This window comes from Danio rerio, chromosome 21 (assembly GCF_049306965.1).
Source record: "Danio rerio strain Tuebingen ecotype United States chromosome 21, GRCz12tu, whole genome shotgun sequence".
NCBI classification, from domain to species: Eukaryota; Metazoa; Chordata; class Actinopteri; order Cypriniformes; family Danionidae; genus Danio; species Danio rerio.
In genome coordinates, this window is record NC_133196.1 from 24,291,522 (window position 1) to 24,309,708 (window position 18,187).

General features: G+C 38.4%; 1 protein-coding gene across 8 annotated transcripts; it reads left to right on the forward strand.

Moving 5' to 3' along the window:
* Nucleotides 1-970: 970 nt before the first annotated feature.
* On the forward strand, nt 971-18,185 carry birc2 (baculoviral IAP repeat containing 2). Of its 8 annotated transcripts, none has more exons than XM_073934331.1 (10): nt 971-1,112; nt 7,316-7,719; nt 13,843-15,386; nt 15,467-15,566; nt 15,644-15,722; nt 16,859-16,907; nt 16,989-17,231; nt 17,309-17,563; nt 17,782-17,823; nt 17,965-18,185. In XM_073934331.1, exons 3-10 carry the CDS (start codon nt 14,405-14,407, stop codon nt 18,156-18,158), a joined length of 1,944 nt encoding a protein of 647 aa, XP_073790432.1. In that variant the 5' UTR covers nt 971-1,112; nt 7,316-7,719; nt 13,843-14,404; the 3' UTR covers nt 18,159-18,185. The 8 variants fall into 8 exon arrangements, 7 of the variants coding, with proteins under 7 accessions (XP_073790432.1, XP_073790431.1, XP_073790434.1 ...); XM_073934330.1 differs by having other exon boundaries at nt 7,316-7,567; XM_073934333.1 differs by lacking the exon at nt 17,782-17,823 and having other exon boundaries at nt 7,316-7,567.
* Nucleotides 18,186-18,187: the final 2 nt, after the last annotated feature.

The window sequence follows — 18,187 nt, forward strand, 5'->3', positions numbered from 1 at the left end:
TTTAGAACAAGAATTATTTGATTTTCTGTTTATTTACTTAAATGAATGTGTGTAAATCTATATTTATTCTGTTTTTTTTTTTATTAATGTCAGTAATATTATTGACTAATGTGAAAATGTTCATCTGATTTATGTACAATGCAGTTTATATTTTATGCAGTAAGATTTTCTGTCTTTTAGTAGATATATTATATGACAAACTTATTTACCAAATAAAGTGAATCTAATTGGATTTGCATTTTAAACATTAAATAAAAGTTTAAAAGATAATATTTTTATTTCATATATTAAGGTTTAGTTATAATACTCCCAAAATAATTCCGCAGAAATTCGCAGATTTATACCAAAATTCTCCGCAGAAATAGCAAAAAACGTCCGCAGATTCCGTCTGGCCCTACTAATTGGTAATCAAAAATGTATTAACTGTATATTATCACTTATTGATGCCTTTTATGAGTCAGAATAAAGGTTTTCATTTTTACATAAATGTCTCACTGACATTTTGTGACATATTTTCCCACACACTTTGAGATTTTAACAAAGGATATTTAAAGGCACGTTACTTGCCTAAGTATGACACACATACAAACTTGACACAGAAATGCTTGTTCAGGTGTGGCGGGTCTAGATCGAATACGGCGCCGGCCGGAATTAAGTGCTATATGCACACAAATATAGCAGCATTTTTTACAGTACTGTGACGATAAGGGTGGGGGTAGGCGTTAAAAATACAATTTATTAGTTAATTTAATAGATAGCATAAATAATACTCGGTACTACAACTACTGTTTTTACGTTACTGTGACGGTTGGGTTTTGGGTAGGGGAAGACGTTAATAAAATACAACAAATGGTAAATATACTAGAAAATATAAATAATTCTCGTTAACCTCCGGCCGCAACCATATCCGATAAATTTTCAATGGAATTTCCTCATCACTACAACTACATTTCCCAGTTTCCCACGAGTCATTGCGGAAGTACGTCACGCTGGAAAGTACCAGATACTCCACATCGTTTAAAGCTTACGAAAATAACGCCTTCTGGTTAGATTAAAGAAACATTGGTGATTCTGCCTTACATTTGAAGGATTTTCTACCTTCATCTTTACCGGTGAGTCAAAAAAAATACTATTCATTTTAGACTTTTTTTCTTAATAGGAGGCACTGTCCATAACATACTGGAGCTTTAGGCAAACAGTAATGTATACCAAACACAACTTAAATAACTTAAATAAGTGTTAAGTGGCAACTTTTACAAATTTTTGTTTGTTGTCACTGGTTATGATCACAGAAGTGGGACAAACAAGACAACTACTAAGACAAGAGGAGGTCGTTTTTCATTTATATTTAATTTAATCATGTACCTTAAACCTTATTTTAGTTCTTTATGTAGGTTAGTTCTTTATGCTGTGGTGTTTCCTTAAAACTGGTAGGTCATTTAAATGAAATAGAAAATACACACTGAAAGTACATTTTATTGTATGGAATTATTTCACAATTTAAAAATTATGTGGTAAAATCTCATCTTTTTTTCTACATACTATTTAATGAAAGCAAGAGCCTTTCAAATTCATAGATTGCTAAATATTTTGGAGGGTATGTGAAAACAGCATTTAAAAATACTATTTTTATTACTAATTTATAAACATAAATGTGTTTTTTAATATATATATTTTTTAAACTAGTAGTAATTCTCATCACACACACACACACACACACACACAGAGAGAGAGAGATCTGGAATACATCACATCCGGTCATACTTGTAAGAATCAGCTCTTTGGTTTAAATCATGTTTAAACTTTGGGGATTCGAATCAAAGATTCGAACATGATTCACATAGAATTATTTAAAGCTTACACTTAACTTTAGTATTTTTCCAGCAAATAGAACGTTTAGTGTAAAGCAATTCTGTATTATATTATTACGTGGCCAACAATAACAATATAAAAACAGTATCTAATTATTTAATGAGCAAGGTAGCAGTATCTGAAGCTGAGGCATTAACTTATAAAGCACACAACACACCAACACGGATCTTAAAACGAAACAAAAGTTTATTGCTACTCTATAACACAAAAGTACTAATCTACGTAAAACAAACAAACGCACATACATACACACACGCACAAACAGTTTGAGGAGAGTTTTGACTGAGTGGATTCAACTTCTAGCCTTTTCTATGTTCTTAGCATTGCAACCTGAGAGAAACCATAAAAGCAGAGAATTTTGCTATTCTTTACTAAAACATAATTCACACCAGTGTCAGCAATGGATAGAAACCTCGTTTGTGCTACTTGGGTTCTGATGGAATTTTGGTTTCCTCAACTGGTCCAAAGGGAAATCCCGGCGAAGCTGATTGGTCAGCGTAGCAACTTCAGTGACGTGATGGAATTCCCTTGTCGGTGAAGAGGGGTTTCTTTAGTCGGTTGCTAGGGATACGGATGTTGGACAAGGCGGCGTTCGAAGTCCTTCCTGGGTTTCTGTAGTTACGATGAGTTTCAGAGTTTGAATGTGTTGACCCGATGGCTTGTTGTTGAAGCGGTTGCACAAGCAGATCGGGGGTCAAGCCGGCAGCAACAGAAGGTTGCGGTCTACTCCGTGATATAACGAGGCTTCCGGCGAGGCGATGTAACGGCCACAGCACGAGAAGAGCGACGTCCGGGCAGCGACGGCGGTGACGACTGGCAAAGATGACCGGCAAAAGACGACGATGAAATTCCTTTGTTCAAAGTTTTATAAGCTTTGGTAGAGGCTGGGTCTACACAATACTTGTCCAATCAGATAAGGTGCGGGGTGGAGTCACACCCCAATTCTGCCCTCTAGGAGGCCGGGTTGACACCTGGTGTGGGTGCTGCTTTGATAGCATAGTGGTTAAAATAAAGTCTTATAACATCGACACTTCATAGTATGGTTTCTTCATATAAACCAATGCATTTGAAATGTTCCTAGCTTTCAATCGATACCAAACATGAAGTATTTCACAAACATTCTGTAGATTTCATTTGTCGCTGAGGGCTATTACTCAGTAGCCCCTTTCACACAGTGATACCGGTAAATATCCGGAAAATTTCCGGAACGACTTTACCTGTATATTCAAAAAAGCGCTGTTCACACAGGCGAGGACGTTACGGAAATTTTCCGGAAAAGAGCATTCACACATCCATTCCAAAATACCGGTAAATTCTGACATCATTCACTACAAATGAGCTTTAAACGGCTGCGCTTGTATTTGTAAACATTTGACTAAATTACAAACTCTTTTGATGATCAATATTGTAAACAACTTTCACTGGATCATATTCGCATGTCGAGATGTTCATAATATGTGTGTGTGCTGACGCTCACAGGCTGTTTCATGGGCACACGCAAAGCTTGAAGGTAAACAAACAACGGCTTATCATAAGCATCTTATCGATGATTATTTGCACAGTTGGCATTAAGAAGAACATATAAACGTTATCTGACTAACTTCTAGCAGCTAAATGTGTCTGGAAAAATATTCAAAGGCTTTTATTCTCACAAACCGCGCGGACGTAAATGCGTCTGACTGTTGTGATTGGCTAAAGCAGAAGTCTTACGTCAGCACGTTCTAGACGTGCACGAGCTTATTCCGGAAATCTTCCTTCTGCGTTCACACAGCGCAGCATTCCGGCAAATTGCCGGTAATGTTACAACTTCTCTTTCCGGAAAATAGCCAGAACGAATTTACCGGTATTTTCAAAAAGGACCTGTTCACACATACAACCTTTCCGGAAAATTGCCGGTAATTTTCCGGAAAGGTCTGTATGTGTGAAAGGGGCTAATAACTATCCATAACAGTTTTGTTAAACACATGGAACATGTACACACAAAAACCTACAGAAACATAAAGCAAACGTACATTACTCAAATAAACTGTTTTACTTAAATGTCCATTAAACTTTGGAAGTGTTTCTGATCGCTTCTGTGTTTGCCTGAGAATGTGTATTCCTTGCAGACGCCAAAGGACACGCAAACCAAAAGGTACTTCTCAAAAAACGGTTTGGTGGGTTTTTGATTGTAGAGCCTCTTATTGTTTTAAGGTGTAAAGTTAATTAACACGCAACTGTGATGTTGACTGGCTAGTCATCCTGTGGATTGCCTTTTGCTGGGTGACTGTGGATTGCTTTGAAAATGAAATCAAAGCTCAGACATGTAGGCACCAACCAATCTTTTAAGAAAAATATAGTCTGTGACTTGTTCGGTTCTGGAACGATCCGTTGACTCCCTACATACTGTCACATATGGTCTAGTCGCAGAAATTCAAATATTTTAACAGATCCGCAGCTCAAATTTTCCACATAGCCTACGAAGATCAGAACTCCATGCAGCTTCTGGTATACTCTTCAATGGAAATGAATGAATTCTGGACTATCACTTGTCGTGTGCAGTGCAAAGGTGGATTTAGAAGATTAATCGGTCTGATTTGTATGAAATTCATTGATTATGAAATTGGTGTAACTGGCGCATGTGCAGCCACTTTTCCAATTAGGAGTATATAAGACTTGTGTCCAAAATCGGCAACTACTATTTGAATTTACTACTCGGCCATTAGAAAAGTACATCCTATACAGTATAAATGTGAGTAGTATGAATGGAACTCACGTGACCTACCTGTGTCAGTTGTGTCACTTTGCTCCCATTAATAAATTCTCAAGCGTGGCATCATGGGGTAATGTAGCGTCCATCAGATGTGCACTTCATAATCTCAATGGAAGTAATCCGGGTACTTCTCACATGTGAATTTGGACATATTACTCAGCTTGCATACTGTTTTTTGCGTACTATATAGTATGGAAGTATGCAATTTCAGACGCAGCCATACTTGCAAGGTAGCTGTCACCAACCCTGATGCGCACCTCTCAAAAAAATGTAACCACACGTCCCAACGACCCAAGCTTTGTGATTGGTTGGCTTGGTAGCATTGATGAGTGTGGGTGGAACCAAGAGACGCGGGAGAGGAGTGAGCCTGTTGGTGCTAGTGTTTCAACAAGTGTGAAGTCCTGTTGAGGAGCTCCAAATGGATACTTTTGTTTTTTGATTATTTCATGAATAAAGTTGTAACATGTCCACCGGGGGCAGGGCAGCACTTGCCTTACAGCAAGAAGGATGCTGGTTTGAGCCTCGGCTGGGTCAGTTGGCATTTCTGTGTGGAGTTTGCATGTTCTCCCCATGTTGGCGTTGGTTTCCTCAGGGTATTTCCGGTATAATGAAGAAATAACCCTCCGGTATAACCCATGAAGAAATTTGATAAAGAGGAACATGAACTCAGTCTCATTTCAGGTGCTGCATCCTCCGAAGGATGCAGACTTCAAAGGTGAATCCTTCGAAGTCCACACAGGTCGAACCAAGCATTTTGAAATGAGACGATCTAGCCTACAGAGGACAGATCTCGTCACCTGACAACCGTAATGCTGTGATATTTGCGCGTAAATTGCCGCGTGAACATTTGAGTTTACTCGCTTCATTCGCGTGTCAAACCCCCCTTCATTCGCGAGTCAAATCCGCTTCATTCGTGCGAATTATTCATTTCATTTCGTCAAATTAACTTCAGAACAGAAGCGGATTCGCGTGAAGGGCAGGGCTTCTGTCTACCCGGTGACTCTAGTTTTGCTGCTAAATAGCTAACATGGATTTTAATGAGAAAATAACTGTGTTTATGTGCTTTATGAAGGCTGAAAAACAGCGTTGAGATCCCTTCAGAGGTGCTTCTAGCTTCATGAGCTCATAAACTTCTCCAGAAACTTAACCTGGATTATGGAGGATGATGGGCTTCTGACTGAGCCAGGCCCAGTTTGATGCACTATTGTCGATGTCAGCTGGAGAATTTTCCCCTGGACACCAAAAACAGGCTCAACGTCACAATCACGCCCTCACAAGAGCAAACTCCTGATTGGTTAATGCTGCGCGAATGTGTGCTTAAGTTCAGATTTTTTTTTACATTTGAGCGATTCGCGCGATATGCTCAATTTCGTGCCGTGCCATTCGCTCCGCGCAATTCGCGTCATTCGCGCGTATCGTGCCGCAGGATGTCTATTCGCGTGTTTGCATTTACCTAACATGTAAATCTCTCGCGCTTGATGCGCCTTCCGCATCTGGTGTGAACACAGCATTACAGCTCCTGTAATAAGCGGTAATAAAAAAATTCATGACTTTTTCAAAGTGATTTTAAAACTTTATTTTAAGCAATCTAAAGGCAAAGCAAGGTTTATAAAAGCTGGAAATACATTTCCTTTGATCCATACATGTACACATAAACATGTAAACTGTCTATAAAATCACTCTTTCATAAGACATGTCAAACTCCCTTTCTGTTTTTTTAAACATCTGTTTACATATCCACGTGAAATAAACCTAATTCATACATTTAAACCAGAGTTTTCTTTTAAAAACGTCCTGCCATTATTAGCGCACAATGAATCTTGGGACATTCTAGGCCGCAAAGGATCCACCGGTTCTGTCCTTCATTACCTGGGAAACAAAGGACGCATTTGGAGGCTACGTTTGTAGAAGGCTTTGATTTTTTTTTAAAATGAAGACGCAGCGCACTTCGAATGCATCCTTCGGAGCTATAGAAACTTCACTGCCTGCTAGCGTTTTGGAAGTGTTATTGTCAGAGCAACACAAACCGAACACAGAAGTATAAATGCACTGCTACGTGCAGGGCTTGCAGTGTGTGTTATGGCTATCAATTGATGTAGAAATAAAAATTAGCCTTGAGAGGTGAAGAAAGAGACGTCTCAGCGGTGTAAAAGCCAATTCAGAAAGCACAGACAAACAACAACAAACACAGTTGGATTTAATTTAGAATGCTGTGAAAAAACAGTGACAAACAATGTCACACAATAATTACAGCAGTTAATTAATTAGTTGGGTGAAAACAATCTGTGACTAAAAGCAACCGATGATGACAGAAGTAAGAAACTGACCCAACAGTTTGCCTGTACGGTGCAGTGGCAATGCTACATAAAGTTAAGGACTACTCCCCTTTGACTAAAGGCTGATCCACCCAGACAAAAATATGGAAAAGCAGACAAATTCTTCATCGATAGTAAAGAGTATAAGGTGGATTATGAATGTAATATGATGTTCAAGATTAACAGCTCACTTTAGTCATCGTGGGTTTTTTCCACCTCCACTGCTCAAAAATGGAAAAGTACAATTTTTGCTCCACTTTGTGCTGAGAGCTTTTTTTCCTTCTTTCCTTATTTGACTCCATTTTGCAGCAGCTCTGAAGATGATAATAAAGCAGTGCTCAACAGCTGACTATTCTGATTTTCTTCTTCCTCTCAGAGGTGCATAAGGAGGTCACACAGGCATGGAAGGCACCTTTTACTCCCCGAACCTCAAGCTCCTCTTCCCCACCGTCCTCGAGGATAGGCAGCCATCCCGGAGTAGCAGGACTACTGTCCACAGAGCATCTCCACCTGAGGACTTTGCCCAGGAGTTCTCAGTAATACAGAAGCAGTCTAGGAGGTGGAACTCATCAACCAGGCCTGAAAAGTACTGCTAAGCCACACATTGGCAGGTTGCTCCCCATTAAAGGTGTCCAATTTTGGTGTCTACACATGCATTGTCATCGGCCCACTTGCCATTTGGAGCTCGCCTCATGAAAGTGCTGTCACTCCGGCTTGCTGCCCCACCACTGTGTCAGTGATCACTTCACTGGATCAACCTTTATGTGCTCTGTCAACTTGGTTAGTGCTGCTTAGCACATCTCACTGGCCTACACTGACAATTACAACTCTGATTTGCAGTGTATATTGCCAGACGAGTTTTCAATTTTAAGGGTGTGTATTTTTACTGTGCTAATTAAAGCTGGCCCTGTCTTGCAAGAGGAGATTGCTATTCCTCCGGCGAAGAAAGCAATTGAGCCAGTCCCATATTCTAGTAATTGAGGCGTTGGATGGTTACAAATTTGGTGGTGCTTACACTCTGCTTGGTATACATTGCCCTAAATGCATAACACTGGGCTGTCAAACTCAGTTGCTGGACTCAACTTAGCCCTGGCTTCAACATACCAGTAGGTTTCAAACAAGCTTAAAGGACGCCACTTCATCAGGTGTGTTTAAAATAGCGTTAAAGCTGTGCAGGGCTGTGGCCACACTCATATAATCCTGCAGTTGAAGACCAGTTGCTCTCTGAAGCTAAACAGGGCTGAGCCTGGTCAGTTCCTGTATGGGAGACCAGGTGGGAACTAGGTTGTTGTTGAAAGTGGTGTTAGTGAGGTCAGCATGGGGTGCTCACTCTGTGCTCTGTGTGGGTCCTAATGTCTCAGTATAGTAATGGGGACACTGACACTATGGTGTCAGTAAGCACCGTCTTTCGGATGAGACGTTAAACGAAGGTGCTAATTCTCTGTGGTCATTAAATATGCCATGAGGCTACTTGTAAATTCCTGGCTGAATTCCATCCCTCAGCCCTTAACATTCATTCATTCATTCATTCATCAGCGTAGTCCCTTTATTAATCTGGGGTCGCCACAGCAGAATAAATCGTCAACTTATCCAGCATATTTTTTTATGCAGCTGATGCCCTTCCAGCTGCAACCCATTACTGGGAAACATTTACACACATACACTACAGACAAATTAGCCTACCCAATTCACCTATACCACACGTCTTTGGACTTGTGGGGGAAACCGGAGCACCCAGAGGAAACCCACGCGAAACCAGGGAGAACATGCAAACTCCTCACAGAAACGGCAACTGACCCGGCGACCTTCTTGCTGTGAGGCGAACGTGCTACCCACTGTGCCAGCATGCAGCCCGGCCCTTACCATCATGGCCTCTCAATCATCCCCATTCACTGAACTGGCTCCATCATTGTCTGTCCTTTTCGCCTGCAGCTGGTGTGTGGTTAGCGCACTGATGCCATTGTCCTCTGGCTGCCGTTGCATCATTCAGGTGGATGCTGTACACTGGTGGTGGTGTGAAATGATTTTAAAGTGCTTTGGGTGCAAATTAATACACAATAAATGCATTATATGAATGCACATTACTTGCTTGTAATTACAGATTCACCAATTTCACAGGCTTTTTATTGGCCCGTTGTTATACAAATCGGAGTGATTGGTCTTCTAAGCCAGGAGTTTTCAACCTTTTTCACTGCGGGGCCCACTTCTTTCTCTGATCAATTCCGATCAAGATCCACATGTCTGACATTTTCTCTAAAATCTTTGTATGAAAAGCTTGTTTAAACCTTTATTTATTAACAAATATTATATTATGGTATATTATATTATAATAACAAATATATATTATACATTTGTTGTGCCTTCTTTTATTTTCTATTATCAGCATTTTATGAAATATAATTTTTAAACATGCACAGATTCAAAGAGAATCACAGGTCAACAGGGAGATTGCAAAAGACCAGCTTCTGCTTGAAACTGGACTGACTGAATATCTACTATTAAATATCTACCATTTAAAAATATACAGCCAAATGTAAAATAAAATCCACTAAACGTTGTAATGGGTCGATCTGATGGCAGCTGGATATTATTGGAAGTTGGCAGACAGGAGTGAACAGCTCCACCTGCGCGTGTCCTAAGCTCATACGCAAGTTTATTTTACATTCTATGACAAACACCATTAGGCCTTGCTTGGTGCTCGTCCTTTATAAAACATTTACAGGACATTAATTTGGACAATTATGCGGATATAATTAATAGTTTACACAAAAATACACAAAGAGACACTTTCACTTCATGCATAATATTATTTTGTGAATGAACAGACTTATGTGTGCTAGTTGCAGAAGCGATTCATGAGGCTGTTTGGCGCCGAGTTTGAAGTAATCAATCAGAGAACAGGAGTAAGTGCATTACCTTGATCATTTTAATATAGCATATTAATAATGAAATCCAAAAATTATAGTATAATATTGAGAGTTAATTTTAATCTTGCGGCCCAACTGCAGGATCACTGAGGCCCACTGGTGGGCCGTGGCCCACTGGTTGAGAATCCCTGTTCTAAGCAAATGCCCTAATAACTAATTTGTCACAAGCAGAAAAACAAAGTTTGAGTTGATTGTAGCCTAATTACAAGCTTTCTTATTTAATCTCAGTGCATCATACTTTGAGTGCCACATTCAAAAACGTGTAGGTATCCATATTTTAAAAGATGTCAGTGTATTTCTACTATAAATTAGGGCTGAATGATAAATTGCGTGTGATTGTCATGCACGTTATTCTATAAAGCCAGCTCTTTAATCAGCTGTGATGCCCCAGCACCTGTGTTCAGCTAGAGTTTACTGTACAAAACCATAGTCCTCTGCCAAACTACTGCATGTGATATTATCTTGGGCTAGTCAAATAGCAAATAATCATTCTGCGTTATAGTTTGCATAGCTTTTCGGTGAACTACGGCCTTTTAAAGTAAATGTTGCACATGATAAACCTAAAAGCATGTGCAAATACCACATACATTACCATTATACCACTTTTTCAGTCATGTTTGTAAAATGTGCTTTGTGAAATGATATGGCTTCTTCTGCTGTGTTCACACTAGACGCGTAACGAGTGAATAAATTGCGTTATTCACACGTAAATAGATGCATGAACATTTTGAGTTTACTCACTTCATTCGCGTGTCAAATTCACTTTACAATATAAGCGGATTCGTGTCATGGGCAGAGCTTTTGTCTGCCCTGTGACTCTAGCTTTGATGCTAAATGGCTAACATAGATTTTATTGAGAGAATAGCTGTGTGTGTGCAAACAGCGTCGATTTGTTTGGTGCCGTGTCTGAGTCCACTGGATCCATTCTGAGGTACACCCAGCTCTTACAAGGGTTTTCCATTTCAGTCATTATTTCATTATTAACATCTGTGCAGTTTAGATACTTAAATTATGTAATTAAAAACAATTAGTTAAAACGCTTATTACTTTATTCAGGTATCCACATACACAAAGAAAACATAATAGACTGTCTAATTGCAGGATTAAGTGTAATAAACTAAGGCTGTGAAATCGCCTAATACTCAGTAGGTACTGTATTTGAATTTAAACATACTACTCAGCCGTTAGAAAATTACGTTCTATACAGTATGAAGCATTATGAGCATTATGAATGGAATTTGAATGTGCTACATCCACCATTTTGTCTTGGTGACGTGACCTACCTGCCTCAGTTGCATCACTTCACTCCCATTTATGAATTCTATGGTGGGGCATCATAGGATAGTGCAGCGTGCTTGGAATACACACTTCAGAATCTCGCTGGAAGTAGTAGGTCATCTGGGTACTTCTCGCATACTGATTTTCAAATTCTGTGAATTTGTACATTCTACTGGGCTCGCATACTGATTTTAGCGTACTATATAGAATGGAAGTTTGTGGTTTCGGACGCAGCCTAATTTAGAATCTTAATGTTGTCATACTTAATGTCGTTTTGTTATAAAATATAAAAAATAAACTATAATGTGTTACATTAAAATAAATTACTATAGTTAATGATATAAAATGAATACAGTAAAAAATGATAAACTATCTTTTACTAAACTGTATCAAATGTTATATATATGTGTGTGTGTGTGTGTATGTATGTATGTATCTGTATGTATATATATATATATATATATATATGTGTGTGTGTGTGTGTTTGTGTGTATTTAAATTAATTATTAAAAGTTAATTTGTCTGTATTGCTATATTTGTTGCTACCATAATTACCACAAATTACCATATACCATGTGGTTCAAAAACTATATATTACTTTCTATAAATTACTATGGTATTTAATGTGGAAAAACATGAATAAAAAAAGTTAACACTATTGTCTATTGTGTACACTATTTATTAAAAATATAACTTTTATATAAAAATATATTGATGACGAGGTCCGAGAGATGACGTTAATAACATTAATATCTGTCGTAACCATATATGGTTCGCCCATGCAGTGAGTACTTGGGGGGACATTTCCGGGGCTTTGTTTCGTTCTCACCCGCAAAAAAACAAAAACAAAACAAAAAAAAAAACACAGGCAAACCTAAGATTTAATCTTTTTGGGGTATTTCCCCCTTTAGAAAATAAAATAAAATAGAAATAAATTAATTTCCCCCATTATAATCAGATTTTAACCTTGTAAACCGAATCTCTTAAGAGAGAAAAAAGTCACTTCCTCTGTATTCAAATCATTAATCAAGTTCTCTGTTGTGGTTTTTTCCTCTATAAATTGTATCTCGTACATAAATTCCAGTTTATTGCCATGAACATTTCTATCAGTAATTTATCTCTTGTTGTTTTAGTTGAAATCGAGCTATGGACAGTTGCATTGGTCTACTTCACCCACAATAAAATACAATAAATATATATGTTTACATTTAAAAACAAGCTAATAAAAGAATGGCATATGACATCATTTCCGTTTCACCAGCCGTACTGGATCGAACAGAAGAAAGGACATTTTGTGCTGTTGAACAAAATGCGTTTTTATTCTTAGCGTAGGTGAGTCGATCGTTTTGTAACCATTCTGCTGTCAGATGGCACTGTTTAATGGCAGTTGCGGGATTGTAGGTCTTGCTATTTGACATCTAACTTTAACGTTAAACAGAAGAACTCGCTGTCTGATGCAACACCCAAAGTCCTCGGTAGAAAATGGCAGTGCTTACTGTCTGTTGACCGCAAATAGGGGATTTTACCAGTGGTTCCGACTCATTGGCCAAACTCGTGGTCTGCATGCAGACGGAATGACTCATATCGAGCAGTTTCTTATTCGACATGTAGAATTATGTAAATAGACAGAACATACCAGAACAAGAGTTGGAAACTTAAGCTTGTCATTTGAATAATCGTCATCATCATTTAGCGGAAATGCGTTACGTTGTTGTTTTTTTGCATTATCCATAAAATATTGATGTAAATAACTTTGGTCTACTTCGGTTGTAACAAGGTGCTATAAATAAAGGTTGAAGTATAAACAGGTCAATGTTTTAAATGTTGTCTGGCTTCCGGGATTGAAATTGCATAGGTAAACCTAAGTTACGTGTTAAATAATTCGTTGAAGGAATGAGGAAGTGAGACTTAAAACACGGAAAAATAATCAAAACTTTTAAGAGTTGAAAGGGTAACAGCAATATATATATAGTTATAAGAGTTATAAGAGTTGAGAGGGTAACACCAATATATATATATATATATATATATATATATATATATATATATATATATATATATATATATATATATATATATATATATATGTATGTATGTACACATATGCCATTATCAGTCATAATTAAACAAAATTGTATGTATGTGTATATATATATATATATATATATATATATATATATATATATATATATATATATATGCATACATACAATTTTGTTTAATTATGACTGATAATGGGATATGTGTACATTAAATAATTTTTGTCATTGTAATTATGTAGAGTGATACTAAAAGTTAACCTGAATGATTTGAAGAATAAATCACAGCCTTGTCGAAATTCAAGTTGATAATTATTATGAAAATATTCTAGTGTTTATTGTAAATTGTTTATCAAACCCCATCATTTAAAAAAGATATATACCTTTTGTAATTTTTAATCTCTCCCTTGCAGCAAACCACTAATCTAATCTAAATACACTTACTTCAAGTGAGTTCTGTCCTTGTAAAAATATATTTTACAACAGGGAAAATGGTTGCGAAATCCTATTCATAAAAGTATTTATTATACTAAGTATTTTCAGTAATAATTCACCGCATCTTGTTGACTGAAGTTTAACTATTACCTTTCATCTTTAACTCAAACAGGACATCAGTTAAGGTCTGTGTATTTAACAAAAAATCTCTTTGTTTTTTCCAGATTCCTGCATCATAGGAGAAGGAAGCACATACATCCCACGTCAGCATTCTGTTTGTTCAAGATTTAATAAATTTTTTTAATAAGGTCATGTATTCTACCATGGACGACTAGACCCCATTCAGGGGATGTCCAGCAGAGAGAAAGATTTGAATGGATACACCCTGTGGTCACATTTTAGTGTTTGTATGTTAGATTTCTTACTAATATGTTACACTTCAAAGAAGGCACTTCTTCACTTTTAAAAATGTGTTTTGGTTTGTGTAATAGTGGTGTATTTCTCATTGATAAAGGTTGAGCTTCCAGAGTCTCTAGAATGATCATCTAAACGTTAAGTTGTGCATCACATTATGTTCATGCAGTTTTAGTTCAGGGCACATGTCACCGGTTCTGTGATGAAACCCAGTTGAGTAACCCACTGTTTTGTAATCCAGGCGTGTTGTAAGGACATAAAGAGGAGTCTTTTTTTTTTTTTTATAAATGTTTTCAAAGGTTGTGTAATCTAGTTTGTCTTACTCGCATAGTTCATCATTAACATCTACATGCGTGCGCACACACACAGGGTATGACAATCAAGCCTTTCTCTCTGCTGGCTATCCCCTTCCCCATTTCTCTTTCTCAAATGGAAATATTACAAAACAGTGCTTTCTTAAGAGGTTTGTGTCGTACCAGTGGTCCTGCGGATTTACAGTATGATAACTCCTCTGAACTCTTTCGAATTTCAACATATGCCAAGTTCCCCACCACCGCAGCGGTGACTGAAAGAAGTCTTGCACGAGCTGGCTTTTATTACACTGGACTGGGTGATCGTGTCCAGTGTTTCCGCTGCAATGTGACTGCTGACAACTGGCAGTCTGGTGACTGTCCCGCAGAGCGCCACAAACAGCTATCCCCCAACTGCAGCTTCATCCAGAGCTTACCTGCCACCGCAAACCTCCTGTCCTCCTCTCACTCTGCTTTTTCCCCACTTCGCAATGTAGCTGTCCTGCAGCTGTCCGCCCCTGCGACTGCAGCCCCGTCAACCACTGCCCCGTCAACTTCTGGACAAACAGAGGAGCAAGTGGGTTACCTGAACATGGGATTCACCAACCTGGCTCCCTCCAGTCCCATTTCATCTCGTGGAGTGGAGGATATGTCCCACCAGCGACCGCCTGCTTGTCACAATCCTGGTATGCGTCGGGAACAGGAACGCCTTGACACTTTTCAGAATTGGACCCTTGCTACAGTTACACCAGCCGAGCTTGCCAAAGCTGGTTTGTACTACCTTGGCCAGGGTGACAGGGTGGCGTGCTTCAGTTGTGGTGGCCAGCTTGGCAGTTGGGAACCAGGAGATCGAGCGGTATCTGAGCATCAGAGACATTACCCCAACTGCCGATTCGTACGAGGTGATCGTGCTGATAACATCCCTTTATCTGGTGGCGGACTTTCAAATGTTTCCAACTCGGCCATGCAACAGTGTGAAGAAAGGCTACTCACATTTGTAAACTGGCCTTCCAGAATACCTGTTCGACCAGATCAGTTGGCTAAAGCTGGTTTTTACTATGTTGGTAAGGGTCTCGGACACATCATGTTACTCTGAAGTCTAAAGTTTGTTAATGCTCATGAGTATTTAATTCTGTTTTGGTAGGTCGTAATGATGACGTGAAGTGTTTTTGTTGTGATGGTGGACTCAGATGTTGGGAGTCTGGTGATGATCCATGGGTCGAACATGCCAAGTGGTTTCCAAGGTAATTAAGTGAGGTTTTGAGTCATTTGATCATTTTATTTGATGACATTGTGTGAACATGCATTTATTTTTTACTAGATGTGAATACCTGTTGCAAGAAAAGGGCCAAGAGTTTGTTCACCAGATTCAAGCAAGATTTCCAAGACTGTTTGAACAGGTATGTTAAAAATAGGGATGCACTGATAAGCATGATACTGATTGACAGAAGCCGGTAACTTTGTAGATTTAGAGGCTGATATATTAGCTGAAAAATATATATTTTTCTTTATGACTGCAAAAACTAAAGACAGTTAATAGCACTGATTTTAACTTAAGAAAAGTTTGAACTGATCTCTGAACTTTTGTTCTATGGCCAACTTGTGTAAAATCTACTGCCTGACAAAATAAAAATCAACCGAGTCGCTAAACATTACCCAAAGCCAAAATACTAGTAAATAATAAAACAGTTGGATGCAGCAAAATTCTGACAGTATAATAACCTTGGATAAAAATATTATGGCTTCACATTATTATGATTACTGCTCTAAAATATATTCTTTTTAAATGTCTGGGTAAAAAACTAAAACTTTCCCCATTGAACACAATACATTTCATTTTGAGAAACTTTTACAATATTTTGGAACAGGAGCTTTTGATGTAGAGCATCATTTTTGGCTGGAGATGCTGTTGCCCTAAAAAAAACTAAATAAAATAGTTAAAAAAAGAGAAGAGAGAGAGACAGAATAATGAGGATGTTTCTAGATTGTCAAATCAAATTGAATGAAACCCTTTGTTTTATTGTTAAAAGCGATCTAAAAATGAAATGCTTCAATTAAATGGCGTAAATCAATCTGATTTCGCTTAAATGTACTGTTACCCTGCAGTGCAGAAACTTTGGTGAGCAAATCAAGACAAAGGCAGATTCTGCTTGACTAGAATGTAATGTAGTTTTGTATATTTACCTTCGGCCCAGGGATCATAATGATGTTTGATTTTTGACCTTTGATACGAAAAGGTTTGGGCACCCCTGACATAAAGGAACAATATAACAAAGTTTTGCCGGTTTTAAAACCTTGACTTTTCCAAACCGCGGTAAACCTTGAAAGCAGTTATTGTCCCATGCCTAGAGGTGGTTCAGCCTTTGGATATAATACAGAATTTATCAGCTTAAAGATATTAGCCTTATTTTGGTATTAGACAGCTAATGACAACATATGGCCACTGATCCATTGTGTGTCCCCAATTAAAAACATTGTTATCAGTTGTTTTAAAAACACTGTGATCGACATCTCACTACTTTTACCTATCTTACAGCTCTTAACAAATGGAGACAGCAACTCTAGAGAATTTGTTGATCCACCTGGTAAGTCGTTTTCCACTGAGTCAATCTACATATCTAAAAGAATCTGTTCATCCCAATTAAATATGTTAACTTACTATTTAGTTGTACACCTGGGTCCTGGAGAAGACCGTTCAGAAGATGCTGTGATGATGAACAATCCGGTGGTGAAGTCTGCTTTAGAGATGGGATTTGAACGTGGCCTGGTGAAGCAGACTGTGCAGAGCAAAATCCTTACAAGTGGAGAGAATTACAAAACTGTTCAGGAACTGGTGTCTGATTTGCTAAGCGCAGAAGATGAGAAGAGAGAGGAGGAGAGAGAGCTGCTTGCTGAAGAAATGGCTTCAGGTATTCTTCCAAATAAATACCCCAGCACTTAACTCAAACGTTTAACTTGAATAAATCTAACTTGCGTTTCTTTACAGATGGTTTTACTTTCCTTAAGAAACATCATGCTGCTTTGAGTCAGCGGCTAAAAAGTGTGCAGAGCTTGATGGATCATCTTCTAGAGGAGAATGTCATCTCACAGAAGGAATATGACAGTATTCGCAACTGCACTTCAGTCAAGCAGCAAACAGGCCAGCTTATTGATTTAGTGCTTTCAAAAGGAAACGCAGCAGCTGAGGTTTTCCGCAACTGGATCAAGAAGAACGATGTGTACCTGCTGAGAGAACTGATGGGTATGTTATATGTGAGAGAAAATGTCTGTACATTTTCAGTGTTACATGTTGTTAGTCTGTGTCAGTGTTAAGTTACAAGGCCAGTAGCTAGGAAGACTTGAATCACTTAAAACAAGGTGATGCCTTTTATGAACGCCCTGAAATCAGCAGGGAGAACTCCACAACAAACCTAAATCACAACATATAATTTTTACTTTTTGTTCTTACTGCAATTTCAGCCCAGACAAATGAAGCTGCATCACCGAGTCAAGATCTTTCAGGTATATTCAACTCGAGAAAAGGTTTTCTTTTGATTTTGCCCCTTTTTTATCTCTAGCCATCACACTAAGGGAATCAGTTAGATCCCACTCTGGAGGCGAGAGTTTGTATCAAGTGACCGATGGTGTTCATTGTGTTCACAGATTTGCCTATGGAGGAACAGTTGAGAAGACTTCAAGAGGAGCGCACATGCAAAGTGTGCATGGACAAGGAGGTCAACATTGTCTTCATCCCTTGTGGTCACCTAGTGGTATGCAAAGAGTGTGCACCTTCTCTGCGCAAGTGCCCCATATGTAGAGGAATGGTCAAAGGCACTGTCCGTACTTTCCTCTCTTAAAATAATTAAAGAAATTCTGAGAAAATGTC

Bases quoted from the DNA above. Each gene is read 5' to 3' on its own strand.
- birc2 (XM_073934331.1), top strand. From the start codon at position 14,405: ATGACAATCAAGCCTTTCTCTCTGCTGGCTATCCCCTTCCCCATTTCT. The intron at 15,723-16,858 runs GTATGTTAAAAA...CCTATCTTACAG, and splicing joins TTCCAAGACTGTTTGAACAG to CTCTTAACAAATGGAGACAG. The intron at 17,824-17,964 runs GTATATTCAACT...TTGTGTTCACAG, and splicing joins ACCGAGTCAAGATCTTTCAG to ATTTGCCTATGGAGGAACAG.